Below are 18,473 nucleotides of genomic sequence, written 5' to 3'. Positions count from 1 at the left end.
GGGGAGACATATGGCAGATGCAGCGGGACAGGACGTAAGTGGATGCAGTTTAAAAACAAATCACCCCAGCTCTTGCTTGGGCTGTTGCCCTTTGTTGCTGGGCATCCTGGGGATCCCAAACCTGCCAGCTGCTGGCTCTCCACCATACATCCTCCCTTGGAGCCAAGCACGCCTTTCCCAGCAGCAAGCAGCAGGCTGGAGTCAGCACCAAGAACAAAACCTCCTTGCACCTCTCCCTGTCCTTCTTCCACACGCTGTCTCTTAGTTTCAGAAAATAGGGCCAGACCCCAGTGAAACAAAAGCTCTGGGACAAAACTGCTGCTTTATTCTCCTCCTCCCCTTTCCTCATCTACACCCCACAGAAAGGCCATCTGCCAAGCAAGGGGTGCAATTATCAGGTGTATGAGGGGCAGAGCAAACCAAGCTTAACTTCAAGGCTTGTTTCTTCCACATTACTGCCCCGACGTCTGATACAATCATATAATCATGGAATCATATAAAGGCCTGGGTTGAAAAGGACCACAGTGCTCATCTACTTTCAACCCGCCTGCTACTTGTAGGGTCACCAACCAGGCTACCACTAGCCCAGGCTGCCCAGAGCCACCTCCAGCCTGGCCTTGAATGCTTCTGGGGATGGGGCATCCACAACCTCCTTGGGCAGCCTGCTCCAGTGCTCCACCACCCTCTGTGTGAAAAAACTTCCTCCTAATATCTAGCCTAATCCTCCCCTGTCTCGGTCTAAAACCACTCCTCCATGTCCTATCACTATCCACCCTCGTAAACAGCCGTTTATCCAAGAAAAAGAACAGCGTAGGGTTTTTTGTTTGTTTGATTGTTTTATTGTGGGTGTTTAATTGGTTGGTTTTGGTTTTGGTTTGAAGGAGCTCATCCACATCCTGCACACACTCCACCGGAACATTGAGTGGAGCAGGGGCTGGTCTTGCAGACGGAGTAATGCAGGAATTCTGTCAGGAACTTGAGGTGTATCTAGTTCATCATCTGAAACCTCTGCAACCAGACTGGAAGGGACCAGTCCTCCCGTGCCATCTGTCAGCTCTCCCTGAACCAGCCATCCTCATCCACATCTCCAAAGACGTTAACGTATTGTCCGGTGCTCGGAGGAAGCTCGCTTTCTGGGTCCTCATCAGGACCCTCAACAGGGTTGTAGCTATGGCGAGCTAAGAATCTTCAAATTATTGGTGATACTTGTCCTGGAGAGTGCAGGATGAAGGACAAAAGCTCTGCTGCTGATTCTCCGCTCTCACTGTCAGGGCCGTCCGCTGACCCGTGGACCTCTTTCGCGGCTCTGAGTTCACGCTCCAGGCCTTCCAGATGACTTTGAAGACCTTTGGCCTCTTGGATGGCAGAATGGAATGGACCGGAACTATTGCTGAGATTCTTGTTTGACGGGGCAAGAGTCTCTTTTGTTGCCTCTCCCAGCTCCATTCTGCCCTCACCTCCGGTTGGAACTCGCTCCTAGTTGGTCTCAGGATGAGCTGGTTCTGCTGCTTTCTCTTCTCTCTTGCACACTCTGTGAGAAGGAGTTTCAGAAAGCACTACTCACGGACAGGAAATAAGCGGAAACTTGAAAGACTTGGCAACGTAAGTCCTGGCAGTGTACTGCCAGCAGCTGATTTGGCCGTCCAGGATCCTGGCACTACAAATGCTTCGTTGCCAAATGCAGCCATCAGGTGTTTTGGGGAAAAGCCAACTCACGGGTATTTTTTGCACATCCATATCACAGCACCACAGGCCAGCACCAGCGCAGACAGCAGCACAGCTGAGAACATCACCATGGCTGCGATGTGGCGCTTCCGCACAGATTTGTGAACAGCAGCCTCTGTGCTTTTCCCGGCATTCATCCCTGGAAGAAACGAGACAATGTCCCACGTTACCTTCACCTGCGCTACAGATGATCTCTCAGTGTGCTTCACGGACCCAAGAGAGCTTCACTAGCGGGTGCCTCTGCCTCTGGTGCCTAAGCACCAGGGGACAAGTAGGATCGCTTCCACCTCTCGTTGGGTAGGGAGAGGCTGCACAGGCACTACCCGTGTCTTCCTCTGGGCCGAGGGCTGTGCCCTGGGATCTGCGCTTTGTCTGTGGGGAGCACTGCAGAGCAGAATCCCTCACGCTTTCCCCAGCGCGCGTGTCCTGAGCTCTCCCGCAGGACACCCCCCGGGCTCAAGGTCGGGCTGCAGCCAGCGCAGGGCACAGCCGGAGCCAGCCCAGGGGAGAAACACTCCTGCAGGCTCCTGCCACACAGGACCCCGCTCATCACCCTCGGGTGGCTTTGTTGCAAAAGGGCAAAGCTCACAACTCTCTGGGAACTGCGAGTGGTGGGAGCTGAGCAGCGTCACAGAGGTCTGCAAGTACCTTCTCTGGCACGCCGCTGGAACAACTCTCCACACCCCACTGAGGCCAGCCATTTTCAGAGAGCCATCCCTGGCTTCTTTTACACGTGCTCTGTGCTCACACGCCCAGGTTTGGCTGCTGACCTGGTGTGCAAGGGCAGGCAGCAAGAGCCTGCAGGCACACAGCGACTCTGGTTAGTGACGCTGGATGAGCGCGGGACAGAAATTACCTGGCATGCCAGTTGTTGGCGCTGCCTGCGTTCCACTGTCCGAGACCGGCAGTGTGGGATGGCTGCCTTCCTGCAGTGCATCCTGCTCAGTTTCTTGGTCAGTTCCTTTAGAAGGAAAGCAGGACAGTAAGCTTGGACGTGATGTGCTCTCATCGGGAACTGAGCTACTCCAATCCCGAGCTCAGGCAAAGTCTGCTGGTCCCAGCCCCCCGCATCCACTGTCACCCCCTCCGTTGCCCAAGGGCATTTGGGCCCTCCCAGGAACTGGAGGGTGCCGACCCTCTCATGCCTCCTCAGGAATCAGCTCCTACGCAAGGCCCTCACACCCTGTGCTGTGAGCGTCACCACCCATCACGTTCCACCCACCACAGCCAGCTATCTGCAGGCTGAAATTCAAGCTCCAGCACAAGCACCTTCAGAATCAGCGTCTCCAGCTCATTTCCAGCATTAGCAAAGGCAGCCATCCCTGATCGGGATGCTCCTCCTGCCTTCAACTTGTGTGCCATCTGGGTGCCAGCGTCTGCACAAAGCAGCCCTGACAAGTAATGGTCGTGCTGGGGGAGCAGCTGCCGCTGGGTCTCGGCTGGATGCAGAGTGGCAGCAGACCATCTCTGGTGCTCGACAGTGCCTGCAAGGCGTTACATGGAACACCACCGCAGCACGGCTCTGCGCGATCCCTTCCTGCTGTGCAGGCTACGGCTTGTCCACACATGAACGTCAGACCTCAGCTTCCCAGGTCTCACGGTGAACACACTGACGTATACCTACCACGCGCTGCCTTCTCCATTTCCTTCAGCAGATCCTTTAGGAGACGGGATGAGCCCGGGGAGTATCTTCCTCTTCTGGGTTCATCCCTTCCTCTTTCCGGACCTGTACAGAATGTACGAAGTCAAATATCACGTGCATGAAGTTTTGGAGACCAGCGGTGAGTCAGCGGAGTCAGTAAAGACAAACTACTCACCGCTGGGATTCCAGCTGGGCTCCAGCGCGGGAGGAAATGAACGACCGGGCAAAGACATCCATGGGGGCACTTCTGCAACCAGAGACCCGTGAAAAGTTTCACTTATACACTACAGCATCACTGAGTAGCAGAGCATATGGGGGATCGTGCCATGAAACGGCACTGAAATGGGCAATGAAAGCTCTCGCAGGAATTACAAAGCCATGACTTACCCATGCCATCCTCCAGAGTTTCGGGCCCAGAGCTCAGAGCGGATCCTGGATCGCCTGCTCCAGTCACATCTGCAAACAAACGCAGGACAGAACAACTCCCATTAAACATCCTTCCAGGCAGAATGACACAGGATGCAATTAATGCCGGGAATTCCTTCGCAACACTATTCTCTCCCTTCCGCACAGGAGCACCTTGGAAACAGTTCCTGGCTGCCTGCAGGAGCACCACCGTCATACACAACTAACCCCGTGCAGAACTGCCCAGAGGAACGCCCTCCTGGAGCTCACCCCAGCTCTAACCTCAACCGCACGGACTGGATTAAACCTAGGCTTTGGTACGCCACTGCCTTGCTGAACTATCCCAGCCAAATATCATCTAATAGCTGTGGTAGTGAGGGTCTGGCGCCCAGAAGATATCGCGTTGTACGGGAAGACAGGGTCCCCCTCCCGATAGCCAATAGCGTTCAGTGCCCAGGTTATATAAGGCTGTTTCTCCCACCAATAAACGCCATTTGCCGTCCACCACATTGGTGTCAGCGAGCCGATGGACCGAGCGACCTGGGATTGGTCGCCGTGCCGTTCCCGAACCAGGTCGCCACGTCTACGATAGGCAACAAGTGGTGCCGAAACCCGGGATTGTCGCCTGGACGGGTGAACGGCGGCCGGAGCGGCAGGACCAGCCCGGCGGGGAGGACGCTCCCGGACCAACAAGGAGGATGGAAGTCCTTGTGAAGGTCGTATCATAGTTAGATAAGCAGTGGGGCATCGATTGTAAGCCCAAAGATTTTACTCTCGCTATTGCGAGGCTTTTGCGAATCGGGGTCATTGACCAGCCGGTGGTTATTCTCCACCCCGAAGTGTGGGATAAGCGCACTAAAGCGTTAACTGAGGAGACGATGTCCTCGGGCTGTGGGAGAAGCCTAGAGTCGTGGGGGAGAGTCGTGCGGGCCCTGCGCAGGGCCATGCGGGAGCGGGAGAGCTGGAGGGCGGCAGAGAGCCGTTTGTTGGCCACCCCGGGACTGGGAGTCGGGGCGGCCACGCGGACTTTGCACCCCTCTGACGATGACGTGTCCACTCAGTCGAACTCCGACCCGCCCACGGAGGGACAGAAACGTGCTAAATCCTTCTGGGGTGGGTTAATCGAGGAGGCCAGGGCTGCCGCGGAGAAATCGGAGCCCGAGGAAATTTGGGCTCGACCGCCCCCCTATGCGCCCCAAGATGGCGCCGAGCCAGGAGAGGGAGGGCGGGGGGAGGACGCCCTTGGCGGGAACATCGAGGAGGTGTTAGATAAAGGCGGTGGGAGCGACCGGGAAGGTGAGGGGAGCGTGAGTGAAGGGTGGAAAGCCAATCAGAGCGGCCGTCTGAAGAAAAGCCGCTGTGGGGCGAACATCCCGCTGGGCAGAGGGCGGGACGAACCAAGAGGGAGGGAACGGCCTGCCCGCAAGGGAAGCGGGCGGGGCCGGAGCCTAACAAAAAGGTACGGGAAACCGGAAGTGGCCGCTCAGTCGGGCTCTGACTCCGGGTCAGACACTAGCTGCGACGAGTGGTTCGCAATTGACTTAAACTCGGAGGAGGAGGGAACGAATACGAACAGAGTTAAGAGCCGAAATATTCCCATCCAAATTAAAGAGAAACCGCGAGGGGGAGAAATCCCTCTTACAGACTGGAGGAAAATAAAGATTGCATGTGCTGACTGGGCCCCATCGGCCAAACTAGCATTCCCAGTCCGGGTGATGGATGGGGGACAGAGGGTCCACTCGCCGATAAACCCTAGGGATATACAAGCAATTGTTAAGGCAATTGCAGATAAAGGGCTTAACTCAGCTATGGTCTCCACCCTTATAGATGGTGTTTTGGGGGGAGATGATATGCTCCCATTTGACATAAAACAAACCTGTAGACTAATTTTTGATGGAGCAGGGATGATTGTTTTTAAACAAGAATGGGAAGATAACTGTGCAAGACAACTAGCTCAAGTAACTGGGGCAAATCACCCACTACATGGTTCCAGCCTGCAGCGGCTGATGGGTACAGACCCAACAATGATTACCCCCCAAGCGCAGGCCCTGGGCCTGCGGGCCCATGAAGTTATGACAACTACTTGTGTGGCCAGGGATGCTATTCGCACAGCCTCTAAAGTTATCGTTAAGCCATCGCCATGGTCCACCATAAGACAAAATGAAAGTGAGAGCTTTACACAATTTGTGGATCGCCTCCAGGCAGCAGTCGACTCCTCGACCCTGCCCGCAGAAGCGAAAGGCCCAGTTCTTGCAGACTGCTTACGTCAGCAGTGTAATTCGGCAACCAAAGAGGTCCTACGGTCACAGCCAGTAGGGTCAAGTATTGCGGACATGATTAAGCATGTCGTAAAGGAAGAGCATCTAGCCCCCATTCAGATGGCTGTTCGCACTGCAATAGCTAATGTGATGGCATGTTTTAAATGTGGCCAGGCGGGCCACGTTGTGGCAAACTGCCCTCAGTTGGGGGATCCGCCAGCAGCGCTCCCCCCGCACAAAAATCAACCCAGAGGTCCATGTTGGGTCTGTGGAAAGAAAGGACATTTCGCCAAGGAATGCAGATCTAGAAACCAGGGAAACGGGAGGGGGAGAGGGCACCCAGGCCACACACAGCCCTCTCCCAATTGGGACACGAGGCGGCCCAGTTACGTCAACCCCAGATGGGGCAAGACGCCCCCGAACCCACTGCTCCCTCGAGAAGCAACCAATTTTATGGTTCAACCAGCGACCCAGTCAAACCTGTCCCTTCCTCAGGGACAGCAAGAACCACCTCCTGGGGGCGAGACCCCAGGGTGGCCCTGGCAGTAAGGTGTGACAACCCGCCGGTGGTGTGGGGGATTTGTTCACTCTATAATACCTTAAATAGCACCACCATTAGTGTCCCTTTTCTGATTGATACCGGAGCAGATGTCACAGTTATTCCTGAGACAGATTGGCCCCCACATTGGAAATTGGAAGACGCCCCCATGGTGGGCGGAGTTGGGGGATTAACCCGAGCTCGGAGGAGTGCTCATCTGGTAGCGATCGCGCTCCACACTGAAAAGGGACCGGAGAAAGTTATTACCCTTTTCCCATATGTCATGCCAGGAGTCCCACCCCTGTTGGGGAGGGACGCTCTAGCCCTATTGAAAGCCAGGGTGACAAATTTACCATAAGGGCCACTGCTGCATACCCACTCCCGCCAATTAGACTGACGTGGAAATCGTCCGACCCAGTGTGGGTCGAGCAGTGGCCCCTGTCAAAGCCTCGAATGGACGCCCTTCTTGAACTAGTCGACCGCGAACTACAGCGAGGTCATATTGAGCCTTCCATTAGCCCATGGAACACCCCAGTTTTTGTAATATCCAAACGAACTGGCGAGGGGTTTCGCCTCCTCCATGACCTACGTGAAGTAAATAAAAGAATCCAACCAATGGGTCCTGTTCAAACATTGCTGCCCATGAACTCTATGATACCAAAAGGACTACCCTGTGCTGTCCTTGATATTAAGGACTGTTTTTTCTCGATACCTCTGCATGAGGGGGACAAGGAATGGTTTGCTTTTTCTATCGTGTTCCCAAACAGCCAACGCCCCAACCTACGTTTCCAGTGGAAAGTGCTGCCTCAAGGAATGGTCAACTCGCCTACTATCTGCCAGATTACAGTGGATCGGGCATTGGCACCGGTTCGACACAGTAACCCGACTGCAACCATCATTCAATACATGGATGATATCTTAATTGCTGCACCGTCAGAGAGCCAGGTGGACCAGTTGGTGTCAATGGTCTCAGAAATTCTGAAAACAAATGGGTTCGAAATTGCAAGCGCGAAAATTAAAAGAGGACCATGTGTGACTTTTTTGGGAGTGGGGATCACAAGTTCTTACGTGACCCCCCCCCAGATAAAAATCCATCGAGACATCAAGACACTCCATGATGTGCAACAGCTAGTAGGGTCCTTGCAATGGCTCCGCAACACTGTCCTGATCCCTCCCGAAATCATGGCCCCCCTGTACGATCTTCCAAAAGGAAAAAACCTATGGGAGCAAAAAACTCTAACGACGGAAGCAATGAATTCCCTTGATTTTATCGAGCAACAGGCATCATCAAGCACGCTCGCGAGATGGAATCCAGATGTACCACTTGACCTGTATGTGCATTTTACTGAGGGAGGAGGAGTAGGGGCACTAGCCCAGGGGCCTCCTGAAAGAGCTCAACCAATACAATGGGTAGTTCTGGGAAAACCGTCACGTGCATTCTCTCCAGGAGTTGAGTGCATTGGCAACCTCATCTTGAAAGGCAGAAAACTCGCCCTAAGACACCTAGGCATCGAACCCGCCAAGATATATTTACCCTTCCGCAAACAGCTCCCAATGCAATCAGTGGCGATGTCAGAATATTTAGCTATAGCTCTCGTTGGATTTGGCGGAGAAGTCCAGTATGCTACAAAACCCCCCTGGACTCAAATGCTGGCAATTGTTGACATCGACCTTCCACCGAAAATCATGAACCGGCCCCAACAAGGACCAACGGTTTTTACAGACACATCCTCAGCTACCTCAACTGCTGCGGCGGTATGGCAATCAGGAGGAGAATGGCACTGCATTAAAATGACCGATTGTGCGCTCTCAGTTCAGCAGTTGGAAGCAACAGCCGTAGTACTAGCATGTGGACTGTTCCCAATGGAACACCTCAACATAGTGACCGATTCGATGTTTGTGGCCAAGCTCTGCTTAGCCATGTCGGGACCTGGCGTGTCAACATCCAAAACAGCTCTAATGCTGGAAGAAGCACTTTTCTCCCGAAAAGGCACCATATCAGTCATCCATGTCAACAGCCACAACCCAATCAAAGGATTTTTTCAAATCGGTAATGACAGAGCAGATGCCGCTGCAAAAGGGTTGTGGACGCTAAAAGATGCCCGTCAGCTACACGAGTCTCTCCACATCGGAGCTAAAGCGCTAGCGAAGAGATGCAGGATCTCAGTCGGTGACGCAAAACACATAATTGCCACGTGTCCCCACTGCCAGAAAGCACCACTGTGGTCTAGTGGAGTCAACCCCAGAGGCCTTAAGGCCTCCGAGGTGTGGCAGACGGATTTCACACTATGTCAATTGCTGAAACCTCGAGCATGGCTAGCAGTAACTGTAGATACATACAGCGGAGTGATCGTGGCCACACAACACCTTAGAGCCGACTCCAAAGCAACCATCCAGCATTGGCTTATGGCCATGGCGTGGCTTGGCGTCCCTAGTCAGATTAAAACAGACAACGGTCCAAATTTTGTCTCTAAATCAGTCCAGGCATTTGTTCTGAAATGGGGCATAACCTTAACACATGGCATCCCATATAATAGCACAGGACAAGCCATAGTCGAACGAGCGAATCAAACGCTGAAGTCCAAATTGGAGGTATTGGCAAAAACAGAAGGTTTTGCCAATGTTGTTCCCCCAAGAGACCAAGCACGCCTGCTAGCAACCGCTCTTTTAGCACTCAATCAGTTCCCTAGGGGGGAAGAGACGAATAGCCCCACACAAAAACATTGGGCCACTCAAGCGCTAGAAGAAGGCCCGTTAGTTGTAATTAAAAACGAGCTGGGAGAATGGGAACGAGGGTGGAGGCTAGTCCTGACAGGGCGAGGATATGCGGCAGTCAGAAAAGATGGTAAAGTTAAGTGGTGTCCACTTAAGTGTGTTAAACCGGACCTTCACAACAAAACTAACGAGAACTGTGAGTTTCTGTCCACAGGACTGGATCATCGAATGCCCTTGTAACCTGTACGACCCGACGGTGAGAGAGGACGACAAGTTGACAAAACACCCTGATATCTACCTCAGCAGGACCAGTTGCGATGATCGTAATGACACTGATCTTCGGACCCTACATACTGAATAGACTTGTGTCATTTGTTAAGAGCCAATTAGAAGAGGCTGACATCACGTTGGTAGAGCACCAACAACTGTTATAAGAATGTTCTTGTTCAGAGCACCTTATGTTTTCTATTTGAGTTTTCTATTGAAGATTGTTCTATTTGAGTTTTCTTTATATATTGTTATATTTTACCTAATTTAATTGTGCATAGGGAGGGGGGATATGTGGTAGTGAGGGTCTGGCGCCCGGAAGATATCGCGTTGTACGGGAAGACAGGGTCCCCCTCCCGATAGCCAATAGCGTTCAGTGCCCAGGTTATATAAGGCTGTTTCTCCCACCAATAAAGGCCATTTGCCGCCCACCACATTGGTGTCAACGAGCCGATGGACCGAGCGACCTGGGATTGGTCGCCGTGCCGTTCCCGAACCAGGTCGCCATGCCTACGATAGGCAACAATAGCAAGGAAATGAAACCTGGTGACTTACCTCCAGCATCCCCCTCAGATTCGTAGACAGGATCCTCTTCTGTTGATTCACCAGCAGGGCCTGCAGGCACAAGTGTGATCAGACACAGGTGAGGAGAGCTTCCAGCACGTGTGGGGGCCTCCTTTTCCCTGAGTGACCTGTAGGCTCTGGCGGTGGGCCAGGGAATGCCACGGCCCAAATACAAAGCTCTGGGCTCTCTCAGCTGAGGAGGGGCAGCGGTAACCTTCCCACTGAAATGTGGCAGCTCTCCAAGTAAAGAAATACTCACGGCTCCACTGTGCATGCCCTTCAAGGCACAAACAGGCTTGGAAGATCTTGAGAGGATCTTAAGTAAAATTGCACCCAAGTAAACTAGGAGAGCGTGAACGTTTCTGCCTCCAAGTTAACAGACACAACTTACCTCTGGGTTGCCCCACAGGCACAGCCACAAAATCCGGACCCAAACGATCATTTGCAAAGGGAGCACCAAGCGCATCATCTAGAATCAAGAACAGACGAGAGAAATTCCCATTGCATGGTGTGATCTCCTTCTCCCTCAGTCACTGGATGTGGGTCGTGGAACGGCACGGGAGAAGGACTCAGGTCTCCAAAGTTGCAGAGTGGCCAGGGTGACCTGTAGGCTGGCACTGGCAGCGTACACAGTACTCTCCCCAAGCCGTGTGCCACATCCCTCACGGACCGCAGGGAAGAAGATGCAGCCCCCCGGGGCTTTCTTCCTGGGAGGCCGCTAATGACCAGGAAGGTCACGCTGAAGCACTGGAGGAAAGCACGCCTGTCTCCTCCTCTGGGCTGTGGGCCGGGGCTCCGTGCTGGAAACTGGCATTCATCTATGGTACCAGGAGTACCGCGAGCCTGGAGCAGAAATGCTCACGCTTTTCCCAGCACACATCATCTGAGCTCTCCCCAGGACATCTCCCAGGATGAAGGCTGTGCTCCAGCCAGCAAGCAGCAGAGCCACAGCCCGGCATGGCTGGAGCCGGCTCTGGGGAGCAGCGCTGCCACGGGCTCCGCTCGGCTCCTGCGGTGCTGCCCATCACCCCCTGCCCAACACCACCCCCGTGGAAGGCAGGCCCCAGGGAAGTGTGGCACAGGGCCGTGGGGACGCAGCCTGACTTCTTGCCGCCAGTGCTGCTCAGTTTGGGTCCCATTTCTGCCCACCCACCTGCTCCCAGTGCTCGCCACGGAGCAGCACAGGTCTCCCGGAAACACATGGCCATCAGTAGGAGGAAGAGGACAAGGCGGGCAGGGGCCATGGCCCCCCACACTCGCACCATGCTTCCAACACCACCGCTGCAGCCACAGTGAGTGTCGCACAGAGCGAAGCCTGCGGCACAGCACAGCACAGTCAGAGGACGGGGCATTGTGACCACACGGCTCCGAGATTCCGGGTGGCGGCTCCCCGCGGGCTGCCGCTCTTGTGACGCACTGCACCAGGGTGCTTACGTCATGGAAACGCAGACTCATAGAATGTCTTGGGTTGGAAGGGACAGTAAAGAGCTTAGAACCCCAGCCCCACTGCCGTGGGCAGGGATGCCACCCACGCGGTCATGCGGCCCAGAGCCCCATCCACCTCCAGGGATGGAGCAGCCACAGCTTCGCCTGGCAGACTTTCATAGTGCTTCAGCTACCCCAAGAGGGAAATATTTACAGCTCTGTGCTCCCACGACACCTCAGGCCATTGAGGACGAGATGCAATGTGGAAATGGGGTCTGGATCAAGGGCGCTATCGCACAGGCTATCCATGCATGCGAAACGTGCTGCAATTAAGCAAGCCGAGCAAAGAAAGCCTCTCCGGTATGGAGGGTGATGGCTGAAATACAAACATGGGGAAGCTGACCTTCCCACAAACCTGCCAAGTCAAGTGTCACCTGCTTACATTTTTGTTGATAGATCTCCAGTTTCATCTGCTTTCCTTCAGTTTGCCAGTACCTCGGCTAAGGACATCCCCTTTCCTGCACCAACTGTATTTCCCACGTAGCGTAGCGCGCTTCCAAGCCTGAATTTAATCGCAGAAATTGAAGGCTTGCTGGCTGGCACCTCCCATCCCCAAAGTCCCAGTGAACTCACCCACTGCTGGCAACTGGACGCTCGGTGGCGAGAGGACCATCACCTATAGGTCCCACCTGGCTCTCCAGAAACTGCTGCACTTTTGGATGCGGAGCAACAAACACAGCGTCCATACAACTCCGCCACTGCATCAGACCCTGCCACTTTCCCTATGACCAGGCAAAGTGCACGAAGGCAAGCTGAACTGCTGAACCAGGCCCCACACAGGGCTTGTGCTTACGTATTTGTAATCAAAATACAGCATGCATTTTTTCATTCCTCTTGTCTAGTTACCTTGTGACAATAAGCCCTGTTTAGTGCTTATTTCTTATCTTTGTATTATTCCTTGAGTAATAGCTTCCAGCATGTGCACCCACGCAGAGAGGAGTTATTGAGTGAGGTGGTCAGAAGGGCAGCAGCTCCTGGCTGGCCACGTGCACGGGCTTCTCAGCCACATATGCCAGCGAGGTGTGGGCACAGCCGGTAGAACAGCTCCTGGTGGTAATTCTTGGTCACAGAGCACTGCAGTGCCCGGAACAAAGCCAGCAGCCCGTCCCTACAGAGACCCCTGTCAGGTGGGGCTGGGGCTGCAGCAGCCCCGCCTCTTCCCAGTCTTAGCAAACGGCAAGTCAGTCCAACAGCTCTGCTTTGAGTAGAACCGGAATTTATCTCAGGCACGAGGTCCTGAAATCTGGAAAACCCCGATGTTTCCAGGTGCAGGTAGTACAGGCAAGCATAGACATCAGATGGCTTTGTACACCTCGTGACCTGCCCAACAGGAAAGGAAGCCACTGTGTGGCTAAACTGAGCCCATCAGGCAGTTGTAAGTTAGTTGAGTCCTCCTATGGAGTCCAAAGTGAGTGGAAGTTTGCTACAACACTTCACCTGTGGTGAAGGCAACTTAGTTTCAGCGAGTTTTGCCTTACTAATAATGGAAAAAAAACCTACCCAAACAATTACGATAGATGCTGCAAAAGAAAACTCCTCTTCATCTTTTGGATGGAAAGTCAACGACTGTGTGGAATTTCCCCTGGAAAGCTGCGGGGCCATCTTCCACTGCAATCTCTCTGCTGTCTGACACAACGGGAGAGCTGCTGTGGCCTCGTGTCCGTGCCTGTGCCTCCTCCAGGGTGAGCAGCTTTGTGGGAGGAGAAGAAACCCACAGGGACTTGGGCCACAGTTAACAACTGCATCCTGTAAAGGAAAACCACAGATAAGAGCGAGAATCAGCAAGCAGCAGCACGGCCATCACCTCTCTGGGGGCGGTGCTGTGTTTTTCTAAGACTTGGTTATCCTAGTCTCTGGAGGATGATGTCAAAATAACCACTTTGTCACAGGCACGTTTATGGCAAAGGACATACTCATAATTGAGAGCAGCTTACTGTATTTAAGCAAGCAACCAAAACTCCTAGAAAGTGAGGACAGGTCCGTCAGAAACCTTCACTGCCGTGCTTGCATCCAGCTTCGTCTGCATGCAAAACATTGTCACGATAGTGACAGTTTTCTTCTTATGAGGTCTGGGTTTGGTCACTCTCAGCATCCAGCAACAGGAAATGCTGCACGCGACTGCAGCAGCTACAACCCAGTGTGCAGGTGGACGCCAGGATCACTAGCACAACAACACATCATCAGTAGGGTAAAACTAAGCTGTCACACGACGGTCTGCGTCTTGCTCTTGGCCTGCTTACAGCCTGTGCTTGGTTTTGGAGACAAACCTTTAAACTTCTACCAAAGTAGCTCACAGTGCCAGCTGCTAGGATCTCTGAAGCCTCTCGCTGCAGGGCAGTGCAGGTGAGCACGAGGAGTCTGCTCTCAGAGCGGTCCTTCTTTGCCACTGCCTACAGAGCAGGCATTCATAAGGCCATTCTCGTGCGATAAGAGGCGTGGGAGGGAAGCGTATCATCCCCTCACATCAACATCCTGGCTGGATCCATTCCTACTACTTCTCTCTTTAACATCACAGCTCCTGGGTAATGTGTGCACAGCCTCATGTGTTTGTCAGCTGTACCTGAGTAGCCAGGCTTCGGGCCAAATGGTACACAGACATCCAACTAGACCAACTTGGGATGGCTTAAAGCAGGCTGGGGAATGCTGTCCCCTCTTGAAGGCTGGCCCAGGTTGAGACGCTGTGCTCAGAGGGGCTGCCTTGCCACAGCAGTATTGCCAAGCTTAGCTGATACACTGTGACATTCCCCGACCCTTCTGCTTGTGGGGAAGCAGACAACGTGAACGTCTGAATCATTAAACAACGAGCCAACGTGATATGCTCCATTCTACAGCCTGGATCATCTTATGGCTCAGGTGCTTTGCATGTCGATCTTCCCCTGGTAGAGCTCAGCCTGCTGTGGGCTGTTCCTGTTCAACCAAGTTAACCCCTGCATCCTGCTGACATAAGAACTGCCTTCCAGTAGGAACAAAAGCTGGACTTACAGCAACTGTGCTATCCAAAGAAGAGCAACGCTCGTATCAAATGGGAAGCAGCAAATATTCTGGAAAAGCAGCTATCTCTACTCCACCAGTGGCAATAACTGCAGTGACTGTGCAAATTTCATGGGAAGGTCGGGGTATCAAAGTAGATGGAACAAACTCAGCGCTCCTTCGGAATAATAATTGCTTGTGCTCTTCACACTTACTCATCTAACATGCAGAGGAAACTTTCTTCCTGGTGCAGGCCCGTTTCTTTCCACTGGACCAGGTGCGCTTCCGGTCTTAGCAGTTACTCAAGGAAAGCTGTAGGTTCCAGGGCTGGGCACAAACACGTTGCAGTTATTTCCTCACTCTTAGCACCTAAGCTCAACTCTGCAGTGCAGGCAGAGAACTGGGCAACAGCTGCAGGGCCCGTGCAGTCTTTGCCATGCAGCTGGACAGCCCTGCTGATTAACCTATAGACGCTGCGCAGAAGAAACAACCAGGAAAGCAGCTGTCAGAGTATCTCACATTAAGTGCAAGACTCTGTTTCTCAGCATCAACGCTAATGAATACCAAGAGCTTTCTTTAAATCTGCTGCTTGCTATTTGTCTTCTAAGATGCTTGTAAGGATCAACGGATCATGCATTGTGTCGTACTGCAAGATAGCTCAAGTGCAAAAGCACACAGAAGCACTGAAGAAAGTGATTTTAGAAAGAAAAGAGAGAGTAGGGGGACGGATTTAAGTTACTCTGTACAGCCTGTCAATGTGAGGATCTAACAGCAGCAGCCAAACTTTCAGCTATGTGTTCTCGTAGAGCATCCCTGGCTTCCCGGAAAGATACTGGTAGCCACATTTGCCATATTCTTATAATCAGCCCAGAAGTCTGTTGTCTCCTCGACAGTAGAAGCATATGTCAAGTACCTTGGGGGAGATCTGAACTTGATCAAGGTGTCTGATCAAGCTAAAGCTAATGGAGGAAGACATTCACTCGCTCTATCTCCAATGAGCGGGCTGGATTTGGAGCGGAAGAGGACATCTGAGAGGTTCAAGATGAATTCCACAACGGCTGACTGCATCTGCACCTCCCCGAAGGCAGCTCTTCCGCTGACGCAGGCAGACTCACTCTGCTGTGATCTGAAGAAAAAACAGAGGAAGTAAAGCTGCCAACAGGCAGAAGACTGGGAAGGCACCTCTGGCTGTGCAAAATGTGTTGATTTTGGAGGGGACGGTTTACAAAGGCTGCGTGTGTTTATTTTGAGGTTTCTTTTCAACCCTGTTTACAAGATGTCAAGCATGAGCCCACTCTGGTGCATGTCAGCGTGTCCCTGTTTCAATTCTGAATGACACTGGCCCAACACATACCGACTTCCTTTGGAGCCCAGCACGCCTTTTGCGTCTCTGAAAATGACGTGGGGCCCACTCCTCCCTGCTGAAATACACGGCCACCTCTGCAAAAGGTACGGGCTCCTGCAAGTGCTCCTTGCCGGGAACAGCCAAGGCCCAGGGAAGCAGCTTGGAGAGGAGAGAAACTCCCGTCCCTGCGGCTTCTTTGTTCCCAGCACACAGACGATGGCTGAGGACACCTCACTCTCACCCTGCACTCCCATCTCTTGCTCCTTGCCCTCTCCTGGCTGCTTCCCCAAGCCCCTGCCTGAGATCGACATGCTGTGGCCAGTTGCTGCTCTGCTGCAGGCAGATGTTAAATTGCTGGGACAAGAGGAACAATAGGCAGGAGAGGTGTGAGGGAATGCAGCAATCCCTGCCAAACCCTCACCAGCCCACCTGCAGGGCACCGCCTAGGGGTAAAAGCCAGCTGGGACTCAGACCAGCAGCACTGCTCTTACCAGGCTTCCTTCCCAGCAAAGCCAGTATGATGGTGCGCTCCTTTCTCTCCCTTTCTTTCTTCCTCTCTCCCACCTTCCTCCCTCAGCCTGGCACAGGAAGACAGTGAGCAACACTCCTGGCTAAATCAGGTTAGCAATCACAAAACCGTCTCAAACTGGGACGCTGAAAGAACTCACAGCAGACCTCTGGCTCAACAGCTGAGGGCCAGTTGAGCATGTACCTAAAAACAAAGCATAGCAATGGGTCAATCATCTTACCACCAAAATAGAGAGCAGCACAAGCACCTCTTAAGCTCTCCTGCACAGCAGCAGGCTGCCGGACAAGCTCTCCCCTTGCTTGGAAATATGCAAATAATTTATCAGGATGGTCTCTCTGATAAAGCAGATTTGATTTGCAATTGCAGTGCCGGGTCTCCCGCTGTTGTGCGGAACCAAACTCTGTAACCACAAAGTAGTTACGAAAGCAGCTATGTTTTCATCAGTGCTGCGCAGACACCGGGTGCAAGGCAGATCGTTCCTCCTAACTTGCACAACGTAGGGCAAAAGCTTGGTACAGATAGAGGCCGAACTAATACATAATCAATGATTTTCCTGGAAAAACATTCGTATACGTATTCATTACATTTCCAAGAACCCATCAGCATATGGTCCCTCCCTCTTGCACGCGTGGGCAGTGGGGGCCTCCTTCTGGTGGTCATGGGATGAAGGCTCATTGTCCACAACAGAAGTAATCCCATCCTGACTCGTTCCTTGTGTAATGTTTCTTCAAGTTTACCACGGAGTTTCGAGATGTTCTTTTCTTAGCTGGCCTCACATCCTGCTTACCTGCATTCCTATAGAATGGTTAACCCTTATCTTGTCCTCTCCTTACTCACATTCCTATACAATGGTTAACCCTTATCTTGTCCTCCCCTCACTCATGCAAGCAGGAGAGCACGCAGAAAGCAGCGTTACATCTTTTACGCCCTGTAACTCAACACTTACCACTTTCTCCCCTGCTTCCTCATTGGCTGAGTACTTCAGGTTCACAATCTTCCTGACGCTCAACTAAACATACGGACACTAGCTAAGCATATATCGCTAATTAGTTAAGTTCTCACACTTGCTCATTCAACTCTCGGTCATTGTTTCTGGACATCTGCTCGCCCGTGCATAGAGATAAGCTTGGAAGGAGGATAGGGGGGAGTATCTTGATCCCTGCCTGTTGCAACCCAACCTACCCTCAGAGCAAGGCAATCCAGCCTTGTGTAGAGGCCCTGGCTTCTTTGATGTTTGTTAAGTCTGTTTTTCTTTTGCTGAGGGTCTCTTATCCAAACAGAACAGCCCTACAATGTGCTTTCTAGTCCACAATACTATACCTATACTATTTGGAACATTTAAGAACTATTGCAGTTTTGCAAGCAAGAATTAATCACACAATTCAGCAACTGTATTTATAAAGTATGTTACTAACATATATGGTATTTCTACTTTTTCACATCAGCTATTTCTAAGGACAAGTTACAAAACACAAGTACACTGTGCTCTCCTTCTTCAGATCAGTTCCCCCTTTTTAATATCTAATGCAGAAACAACATTCCATTCCTACACCCTTGAGCAGGGATGCCTCTTGATGTCACACCTGCACAGAGATCCTTTCCACCTTGATGTCAAGGCATCTTGCTGGTACGGATCCTCAGTAAGTGACTAATAGTTTGCTTTGAGCTTTGTCAGCTTCACTAAGGTTATATCTTTGATTATATCTTTGATTGTGCACGTAGGATCCCTTAGTCACAAACTCCTGAACGCGTCTGGGACTAGGAGTGGATCCAGCTGTGCTGAGGAACCTTACCTCTGTGGTTTACGAATTCAGACAGCAATGGGGTTTGCTCTGATCCCCACGACACAGCAGGAGAGCGTCCTGTAGGTGTGTGTGTAACCCCGTCCTCCATGTGGAAAATAACCCAAAGAGAAAAACCCAGCGAGGCCACGGGCTGCTCCGTCTCCAGCATCGCATCCCGGTAGGACGTAAATAATTTTCACCTCATTGACTCAGAGCTTCCCCTTTAAACTGAAATTGGTCGGGTCT

General features: G+C 52.4%; 1 protein-coding gene and 1 long non-coding RNA gene across 3 annotated transcripts; both read right to left on the bottom strand.

Moving 5' to 3' along the window:
* Positions 1–378: 378 nt before the first annotated feature.
* Positions 379–13,089, bottom strand: LOC149915096 (uncharacterized). 2 transcript variants are annotated; one of them, XM_090123992.1, is made up of 11 exons: positions 12,173–13,089; positions 11,982–12,101; positions 11,268–11,429; positions 10,506–10,583; positions 10,106–10,165; positions 3,755–3,823; positions 3,543–3,614; positions 3,350–3,451; positions 2,582–2,686; positions 1,717–1,864; positions 380–1,531 (listed from the first exon to the last, which is right to left on the bottom strand). In XM_090123992.1, the coding sequence occupies exons 2-11, from the start codon at positions 12,007–12,009 to the stop codon at positions 1,477–1,479; spliced, it is 879 nt and encodes a 292-aa protein (XP_089980118.1). In that variant the 5' UTR covers positions 12,010–12,101; positions 12,173–13,089; the 3' UTR covers positions 380–1,476. The 2 variants fall into 2 exon arrangements, with proteins under 2 accessions (XP_089980119.1, XP_089980118.1); XM_090123993.1 differs by lacking the exon at positions 12,173–13,089 and having other exon boundaries at positions 379–1,531.
* A 1,813-nt stretch (positions 13,090–14,902) lies between these two features.
* Positions 14,903–18,354, bottom strand: LOC149915095 (uncharacterized). Its single transcript, XR_016459751.1, has 3 exons — positions 18,237–18,354; positions 15,483–16,626; positions 14,903–15,042 (listed from the first exon to the last, which is right to left on the bottom strand). It is a non-coding gene; the product is annotated as an uncharacterized LOC149915095 (long non-coding RNA).
* Between the last annotated feature and the right edge of the window lie 119 nt (positions 18,355–18,473).

This window comes from Phasianus colchicus, chromosome 24 (genome assembly GCF_987193195.1).
Source record: "Phasianus colchicus chromosome 24, bPhaCol1.hap1.1, whole genome shotgun sequence".
In the NCBI taxonomy this organism is placed as follows: domain Eukaryota; kingdom Metazoa; phylum Chordata; class Aves; order Galliformes; family Phasianidae; genus Phasianus; species Phasianus colchicus.
The sequence above is the reverse complement of the archived record's forward strand: the minus strand, read 5'-3'. Positions and strand labels throughout refer to the sequence as shown.